Raw genomic sequence first — 9,777 nt, 5'->3', positions numbered from 1 at the left:
TTTCTTTTAATAAAAACGGTTTCACACTGTATTGTTTTACCCCCAAAAAAAAGTGTAGGGGGTATGGTATGTTCTAAAAACAGGTTACTGAGACAGCATAAATCTGTACTCATCATTCCTTTTTGTCTTGTAATTATTTCTGGAACTTTGTATGTTAAGAATTTGTTAGGTAATGCATAAAAGGTTCTGTAGGTCTTTCTGAATGACATGAAGGAGCAAGACTGAACATGTACTTTCTTGGAATAATTCAGTCGTTTGAAAATGATCACCTAAATAACTGAACTAAAGAAATTTTTAAGCAAAGAAATGATAAAGAACTGGAGGAATAATTGCTGGGCTGCTCACAGTTCATGGAGGAAAGCTATATCTGGACTGTAAGAGCATTAGAAGTGCCTTAGAAAGAGCTGATGAACCACGAAAGTTAATTCAGAAGTGGAGGCTGTGAGAACCACAGTGAATAACTTAATGAAAGCTGTGATCAGGTTTAGAAAGGAAGTATAAATCGAAGGAGAATATTTACAGAAAGTACCATCCTCTTCAGCAAAATAATTTGCAAGGAAAAGCAGCTGCTGAAAATTGGTGTAAATAGATAACTGGACTTAACAACGAAGACTAAAAATATAGAAGACGTTAATTGGGCCCAAACCTTATTAAGCATGCTTGTTGTTAAATGTGCAGTCAGTGAGAGAAATGTTTCTGTTAAACTAATGATCAGGTTGAATTCAAATAACTTGTTGAAGCTGTTTGACCTTAGAATTTTTAGAGGAAGAGCATAGCCAACAGTGCAAGTGTTGTGAGAAACTTGGGAAATAGCTGTTCTTGAAAAAAGCTACACAAGCTGTTATGAAAATTATGAAAAACAAGCACAAATCCAAGAGTATCAATTTGCTTGAGAGCTTGTTCAAGAAAGCCTTTACTTTTTTCAGTCATCTCAGAGGGTTTGAATATTGTATGTGATTGGTGTGTCTGCTAAATTGAAATACTTGTATAAATATTTTGGATATCATTGATACTATTCAAACAGTCATGATAGGTGAGGCTATTGATGTGTATTTTATTTTGTCTTTACTTTGTTGCCAGTATGGAACGAGGCTATAAATAATTCCAACTCAGTCAAATTAGGATAGTAGTGCTTCATGCTCTGATGTCTCAGCGTATAGCTTTGGGTTTATTTCCTGCCCCACCCTTCACTTAAGATTTCAGTCTGAAGAATAGTTTAATATAATGCTCCATTAAAGTGTTCTTCTACTGATTCTCCAAAAGTACTTTTTGCTGCTTTTTCAATGGCAGTTAGTCTGTTTCTTTTACAGTGACTTTTTTCCTTCATAAATTTGCTACATTTCTGAACATGTCCAGCTACTTCTGCTTTTACAACAGGTGTTGGTCCTTTGCACAAAGGTGTTTTTTCTGTTTTGTGACTGTTCTCAAGACTGCTAGTTCTCCTTTAGGACCTTAAATGCTCTCAGGGCTGTGTATGTGCTCTTGAGCTCTGTGGCAACACACTCTATGTGGATTTTAAAGGCCCCAATATCTTTTTCTCTGAAGACAAAACTGACACCTGGAGGCATGCATGTTACACCAACAGTGTTACTGTTTCACGCTACTGCTACATAATGACTTCCAGAATGTATTGCATAAAAATGAATTCTCTCTATGAAAGTTTATCATCTGATGAGGTTAAAGTCTAAAGATGAATGTGAACACTGTGTTATTTGGGGAAATAAAAAGATCTATTTTCTTAAGATACTTGTTAAAAATGACAACATAAAACCCAGTACCAATTTAAATGTTAGTTATAATATTGGAAGGAAAAAATCCTCCCTGTGAGTTTTATTTTTACAGATCATTTGCTAATATCTTTACAAACTGTTGAATATGGTTGAATACAGCATTATGTTAGTAGAGGAGTCAAGATTTGAGATGTATTCTGGTATTGTTCACAAAAGGAAACTAAAGGTGTATAAAGATAGTGTTAAATTTTGCAAGATGTACAAGTACTAATTTAAACAAGTTAAATTATTCTCTGATTAGCTTTAGATGTATTGTCATATTGCTGTAGACCAGTCACAATGGGAAAGTACAAAATGTTGATGAGCAGAACAGTTTTTAATTGAAAAATCAACCAAATCTTTAGCTGTGCAAATGTGAAACCCTATGTGTTTCCAAAGTGTGTTGTTAAAACCATGTTGCTAAAACTTAGGTAGAAGAACAGTGAAACTGTGTTAGAGCTCTACAAAAACCTGAGTGGGTATTTTGGGACTGACTGAAATAGGAATTGCCCATGGTTCTCTGAAACAAAGGATTAAACTTTACTGGAATAAATACTAGCTCAATGCTGTCAAATTCTGAGATACCAGCACCTACAACTCCATCCAAAACACCTTTGGAAGCATGGGTCCTTCAAAGTGGTAGGGAAGACAGTTTGAACACTTAACTTACCCATTTTACACCATTGATATGTCTGTTTGCCAGGACATTATAATCATTCATTGCTCCTCCAGAATGAATGAGCAGATCTCACTTTACGATTACATACTTGCTTCATGAATCCACTTCAAATGCTCTCCTTCGTAGTATGAATCAAACCCATTAATCTGATGGGATCATCATGAATGGCTTCTGCCTCTGCTGTGTTTTCAGCAGCTAGCTGCTCACTATTGAGATAAATGCTGACTTTGGAAGGCACAGTGGTGGGTTTAGATGGCCTGTCTTCTAATGAGGACTCTTTCTTTCTCCTTGGTTTTCTGCGTTTTCCATTGATACTGTGATTAAGGGAGGCATAGCACATCTGATTGGTAGACTCCACCTAGAAGAAAATTCTCTTTGTATTTAACATCCAGGAGTAATGTTTGCCTTAAAATTATATCTAAGGCTTTGTGTATATATGCATGCATTATATGACTGAAGTTTCCTAAAATTAGCTGTAAATGAACGTGCAGAAAGTACACAATTAAGCTGTGGCAGCAGAAAAACCAGACCCATGTACCTTAATTTTAAGTGACTCGTGTTCTTAGGGTAGTGATAGTGTAAGGAAAAATTCATCAATGTATCATCAGAAAGATTCTCTGTTGGAAAAGGGGTATTTTATTTGTTCCTGCTCCTTGGAATGCAAGACATTTTTGGCCTGTATTTTTTTTCCACCATTCTATTTATTAGAATCCAGTCATTAGTAAGAAAATTTTTCACAGACTTTGTCTGTCTAGAAAGATGAAATCTTGTCTGTATGTATAATCTGTTTTCCAGTATGAAATCTATGCTGTGTCTGTTTCCTCTGCTTCTCTTGATGTGCAATTTTGCTTGAAAAAACACATTTGATATAGGAACTTATTTGTGAGTTTTATGAAAACAAGTGTCTAGGTGCCCTCTGGAAGTGTCTTGGGGAAGTGAGAGGCTGAAGTCACTCCTTACGTGCATGGAAAACAGCACAGGAATTGGTACTATGAATGCTTCAATTACAGAAAAAGTTTAGTTGAAGCTTGCTTGTTTTTAGGGAGCCAAGTAATTCAAGAACAAAATACAAATCAGTCAGACTTCTTTCTTTTATTGAGGCATACAGATTTTGTGCTGGGCAGAAGAGTGTCAATCAAATAAATGCTTGTCATGGGACTTGACCCATATTTTTGTTTGATTGGTGACCAGAATAAATAAAACTAATTCCTTATGTAAGGCAAGTGTGTAGCTGCAGGCTTAATTTAGCCTGTTCTGCATGCTTGTGACTGAACTTTATTGTGCCATATAGATGGAAGTGAGCTACCTGTATTTCTCCCTCATTAATGACCCAGACTAAGCAAAGGGCCAAGTCTGTACTTAATTTCACTGATGAATCGAGGCATGGTAATTTTTGTGATAAGCAGCATGAAGATTTTTGTTATGTATTGTCACAGGATAAGCATAAGACTCTGAGACACACCAACATGCCCTAATTTGGAAACCCAAAATCAAGTTAAAAAATAAAGATACCTGTAGCTCGTTAACCGGCCTTTGAGGCTGGGACTTCATCTGCTCATAACAACATTCCTCTAGAATTGGTCAAAGTAAAAAAAAAAAAAAAAAAAAAAAAAAAAAAAAAAAAAAGGTTTTAGTTATTAAAGCAGCCTGTTGAGGATTTAAAGAATACCAGATCCTCCCTGTTATAAAGCTAACTCCCCCCAAATTTTCTTTGGTAGAAGTTTGGGTTTTGTTTTGAAGCCTCACATGTAGGTATTCCTCTACTTACAGAGGTGCAAATAGCTAGAGAATTCAGATGCATGTACTCTGAAACCAACATTCATTCTGTATACTCATGGATGGGATTGTTCTCATTATTTATAGAATCATAAAATGGTAAGTCTGGAAGGGACCTCTGGAGGTCATCTAATCTAGCCCTCAGCATAGCCTGTATGGGGACTGAACCTGCAGCCTTGGCATTAACAGCACCATGCGCTAACCAGCTGAGCTAAACCTGCCCCCAAAGCCAGGGTGCTGAGCGGCACAGTCCCCCAGGCACCCTACCCACAGGGGCACCATCATTATACCAACTAAAATATGGTAAATAATTTGTAAGACTTCAGAAGGCCCTAACATCTAACAGCAGTTTAGGATCAAAACCACTGGTGCTACATGGAGGATAATGCAGCTTTTGTGTTGTTCTTTGGTTCCTGTGGATGAATATTCTGTAAGTGGATGTTATTTCAGGCTCCGAAGTGAACATCTTACAATGGAGGTAGCTTCATATTTGCCATATTTGTTAGTGAAGGCAATCCTTTTAGGTACGAGGCTATGCAGAGCCCAGGAGGAATGCTTGGTGGCTGAGAATGATGCTATGAGTTTCAGGAGTTAGTGATTAAATTGTATTCCTGACTCTGCCTTTAGTTTTTCTGTGATATTAATTCAAGTTACTTTCTCATGCCACATCTCATTTTATACATAAGTTAAATAAATTACTTCATATTTTGAGACTTATATAGTGTCGATGCATATAAGCATTGGTGCAGCTAAATTTAGGTAAATTCTGTATGTGAAAATTGATAATTTTTTTCCATTGATGTACCTTAGTTCACTTTTGCTTAACCGCAGGTAAGACTAGCAAAAAAGTCGCATCGATGTTTCCTAATACTTGCTTTAACATTGTAAAGGCTCTGAGACACGTGCTTCAATGTATCTAGCACTAGCTGCAGGGTTATGTGATATTACTGCTATTAAAGCGGTACCTTTCCGCCAGGCGTTATTACTGCAGTTCAGCAAAGCAGAGGAAAGCTACTCCTGCCCACTATTCAGCCTCTGTGGGCTCTGTTTGCCCACATCACTAATATGCAAGTTTGCAACAAGAGATGGATCTGTGAATAGCCACAGCAGAAAACAGTAAGTTTATCTTTCTGCCAGCTGCTACGGGGACAGTGACTTTATGCAGACGGTTGTTTTGCCTTAGGCTGTTTAATGTGCCTAAATCAAGCTGTTACTTAAACAGATGCAGCTCTACGCTTAGAAAAGCTCTTTGTTTTGAGATATTTGGCCAAATAGGAGCATTTGGATTGTAAAAAATCAAACTCAGTGTGTGGTCTTATGAATAGTAATAGAGTACGGTGCTTTGCGGTTCTATTCTCAAGTAGGGATTAACACAACAATTAAAAAGCACTTGATTCTCACGTTTGCTATTTAAGAAACATAGAAAGTGTTGATCATTCTGCTGTTAACCATCCATTTATTATATCCACCGGATAGATACGTTCCTGAAGTGAAGCTTACCTAAAATATCTTGACTGAGATTGCCATAAACTGGGTCATCTTCTGTATAATAGTTATCATAGCTAGAATAGGAATGGAGAAATACTTTTAATTGATATAATAAGCTTAATTTAGCATCTCACTATTTTACTTTGAGCATTTTACATGCATATAGTAATAGCCAATTGTATGTGACCTAAAAGACAGGACAAAACATGTGAGGGGAAAAATAATAGTTTTACAGAAGGGGAAGACAGGATATTGTCCATATTCTGAAAAGAGACCTGCTCTCTAATGAAGAATCGAACTCTTGTTTCCTCTATCTTAGTTAGCATAAAGCTAATCTCAAAATTACTAAACTACTGCTTGATACAGTTCTAGAAATTGTAATAATCACTTCAGTGAAGTAAAACAGTGAAAAGAGGACTGAAAAGGAGTTCATGGGTCAGTGTGTCTAATCTCTTACTCTATCTAGCAGGCACACCATCTAATCCCTTTGAGAGCTGCATCAAACTTTTCTAATCCTGCTACTCATTTTCACTCTGTGACTGCTCTGACGTGGAGCTTTCTGTCGCCAACAGATATTTATTCGGGTAAGACACCCATTTCTGCAGGAGCCAAAGTCCCCTAGCCCAGAGGAACATACTCCCTTTTAGATGCTCACCCCTTTCATGCTCCAGCAGCTGAGCCTTGCTACACAAGGCTACACATGGCAAGTCTAAAGGAAGGAGGAAAAGGTTGGAGAGGCCTGTGCCCGCACAGTCGTGCAGCACAGCAGGAGCACATCTGTCGAGTGAAACAGTTGGTGCTGAGGAATGGACAACACCATCGTATGCCTTTGGGAGAGGTTAAATTTGCATTAGCTAGTCCCACACACTGAGATCCCATGAGGAGCAGCCCTGGAGCACGGCTCCTAGAGGAGTTTCATCTCGAAGGAAGCCAATTCAGGCACTCTGAGACTGCTTCTCAATACGAACCAAAGTGCTAAATGGGGCTCTTTGGGAGGTTTTCTTAAAGAGTGCACTCCTGATTCAAACTAAAACACTTACAGGGACATGCCAAGAGAAACTAAAGCAAAGTTCAAATTCAGGTATTTGATGGTGTTCTGTATTTCATGACCTGTTGTTGCTTGAAAATGTTTTTAAGTATGTTTGTGAAAATGGGAATTGTAAGTAGAGCCACTGAACTGTCTCCCTATACCTCTGCCCAAAATGGCATCCCTTTACCACGCTTTTTCTATAGGATGCTGTAATGCAACATAACACCACTTTTCAGTGATGTTCTTTGACTAAGCAGAGCCAGAAATATACACACCGACAGACTTCCCAATTTCAAGCAAATGCATAATTGAGGATTGTTTGGAGGGGGGGGGGAGAGGGAGGGAGAGAAGAGCTTTGTATTTTATTTTAAGGGCCTTTTGCATCTGAGGTGGGATGAAATCCTTTCCATCTCCGTTTTCTAAAGCAGCTATTTTGATATAGAATAATTGAAACTTCCTGGTAACAGATCATAGGCTGTACAGCAGCTGTGAGCAATGTAAACAGACTGTTTTACTGCTTTTGAATGGAATTTGTAAAAGATGAGTATGAAGTACAAATATATAAATTACTGCTCCACAAGTATACAGTATCAGACTGTAATTCTATAATTTATCATAGTGTTCCAAGAGCTCGATTCAATTATTAGAGGGTCATTGAGACTGAGCGATAATAAATAGTGTTTTAGCTCAGTATCTTTCAGTTAAATATATAAAATTTACCATATTAGTATTGCATTATTTGATTACTGGTAAAATGAATGCAGTGCCAATGTAATATTTTTTCTGCTTTCTTTGGAAAATATTTCTTCATAACTATCCTATGCTCTGGTATTTCTAGGCAGGTTTCATGAGATCACTAAAATTTCCTCTGTGCTACCCTTCAAAGCTATCTATCATTATTTATTGCTTATTTTACCCATGCTAGAAAGAAATGTTTTTTTTAATCCAGCCTACCTTGGACTGCAGTCTTCATAGTCTTCATATATTTTAGCTAGAAAATGTATTAAAAAATAAAGAAAGTGAAAAGAAAGGGAAATGTACTACTGTTGAGTATTTCAGATTATCATCTCAACTGCTTTTGATATTGCTGTAAAGAGTAAATTGAAACCTCTAGGTTCTCAGCACCTTCGGTTGTCCCACTTCTTTATTCAAATACTTTTAATTTAAGACTACTCTAAGAAACGCTTATGAATGCAAGCCATGCTTGTAGATTAGGACACTCCTTCCTCTAGGCCCTGTTTTGTTAAATACTGTATATCGAAGACAGTCCTTTCCCCTCAAAACGCATAGGACTGATTCTGTGTTTCCGCCCCTTCCTTGTTCTGCTTCATCTTTTTCTCTGACCAGTGCGTCATGTGTTTATATTGGAAGATGAAAGGTTCATTCATTTTACTAGATTTTTTTGCTTGTGTCTCTGAAAGGTAGATCCTTTGATCCACAGATGAAGAAACTGAAGCAGAGACACAGCGGCTACAAACAGATTAGTTGTTGCTAGAGCTTGATTAATAACCCAGGAGCGTCCGACTTTCCATCCTGTGCTCTAGGACTCCAAAATTTTCTCTAAGATCTGATTCCATGAATACTGCAATGTCAGCCACTCTGACTGCAACCTTGCTTAGGATTAGTTTTGTAAATAACTGATTTTTCATCATAGAAATACCTGTCTAGTAACACTAGAGGACAGAAACAAAAAAGCAAACCCCCCAAACCCCAGCACTCGAGTAGCTATATTAATATCCTGTAGTTGTACCAATTATGTTATTCTTAGTGAATTCAGTTTATAAGCATAGGCCTTCTGTTTATGTAAATTATGTATGGATATGGATATATTTAAAGTGGTCAAACACACTAGTGTTTGCCAGCCCACTCTTGTGCATACAGCACAGATACCAGTTTTCCTGTGTGAAGGTGGTTGCTCCTGAATAGGAGTGGAAAGGATTGTACAACTGAGTAACTATATCTGTATGCATACGGCAGGTTGTACTAGCATAATCAATTCTGTTTTTTCTTTAAAAAAAAGTCATCATTAATTTTAGTCAGAAACAGAGAATGACTGTGGTCACTAGGTAACATAAATTAAACAAATTATTTCCTTATTGTTAGTGACATATTAGTTTAACAGCTACATTATGATCCCACAATGAAAAGCACTTGGAACCTGTTTTCAAAATTGATTAAATATAAAATGTGTATGAAATCTGAAATTCAAATTAGCATTCAGGAATTTTGGGAGGAGCAGGTTTTCTCAAATACATTTTGCATTAGCATGGTTACTTAAAACCATTTTTTATATCCAAGCACAGAAATTAGTTACATGAAAGTACATACACTTAAAAAGAAAGGAATAATACACTTTTAAAATGTATTTTTTTAAAAAAATATCCCGTACTAAATTCTTCACTTCATACATGTTCTGTTAGTTTGTTGTTAGAGAATGGATTTGGATAGTTGTTTACGGCAGGGGTTTGGGCAGCTAGTAATCATTCTGTAATCATATTTAACTCTCCTAATGAAAAAAAGAAGAAAAAAGAAATTTAAACCATCAAGTCCATCATTCTTGCCCAAAGATGACTTTTAGTTTCAAAAGAATCAATTTGTTGGCTTGACATCCAGCCTTTCTCTACAGGTACTTTCAAATGCTCAAACTCCGTTCCTTACAGAGGGACATCACTTACCTTCTCGCTTCTTTTTCATACAGTGTGAAATATTCAGTATCAGTGAAAGAATCAGAGCCAAACTTAGAAAGGCCAAAATTCCCCAGACAGAAAAATGGCAGTCCATTTCTGCACCTGAAAGAAAAACCTTTTATAGTACGTGTTGTCTCAACAGAACTGAATTCTTTGTGCTTAGTTGATTTCTGCTTTCTGTAATTCAAGCTGCTATTTTGTTGTTCACTCTGTGACAGCCATTGCTATCCAAACTCAATAATTAATATCAAAAATGGATGCTAAATAATAAACAGCAACATGGATAAATGGTTAATGGAGTTAGTTTCACAACAATTCAGCTAAAAGTTGGGCTACTGGTTTGCCTGT

At 36.9% G+C, this 9,777-nt stretch overlaps 1 protein-coding gene across 1 annotated transcript; it reads right to left on the bottom strand.

Moving 5' to 3' along the window:
- Positions 1 to 2,466: 2,466 nt before the first annotated feature.
- Positions 2,467 to 9,523, bottom strand: LOC134138599 (T-cell receptor-associated transmembrane adapter 1). The gene is made up of 5 exons (XM_062572477.1): positions 9,418 to 9,523; positions 7,697 to 7,733; positions 5,725 to 5,786; positions 3,961 to 4,019; positions 2,467 to 2,806 (listed from the first exon to the last, which is right to left on the bottom strand). The coding sequence occupies exons 1-5, from the start codon at positions 9,521 to 9,523 to the stop codon at positions 2,555 to 2,557; spliced, it is 516 nt and encodes a 171-aa protein (XP_062428461.1). The 3' UTR covers positions 2,467 to 2,554.
- Positions 9,524 to 9,777: the final 254 nt, after the last annotated feature.

Source organism: Rhea pennata, chromosome 1 (assembly GCF_028389875.1).
Source record: "Rhea pennata isolate bPtePen1 chromosome 1, bPtePen1.pri, whole genome shotgun sequence".
Lineage (NCBI taxonomy): Eukaryota > Metazoa > Chordata > Aves > Rheiformes > Rheidae > Rhea > Rhea pennata.
The sequence above is the reverse complement of the archived record's forward strand: the minus strand, read 5'-3'. Positions and strand labels throughout refer to the sequence as shown.

Excerpts from the sequence above, each read along its gene's own strand:
- LOC134138599 (XM_062572477.1), bottom strand. The coding sequence starts at position 9,523 with ATGGACTGCCATTTTTCTGTCTGGGGAATTTTGGCCTTTCTAAGTTTG. Across the intron at positions 7,734-9,417 it reads TATGAAAAAGAAGCGAGAAG|CTAAAATATATGAAGACTAT; the intron begins GTAAGTGATGTC and ends TACATTTTCTAG. Across the intron at positions 5,787-7,696 it reads TATGAAGACTGCAGTCCAAG|CTATGATAACTATTATACAG; the intron begins GTAGGCTGGATT and ends TTCCTATTCTAG.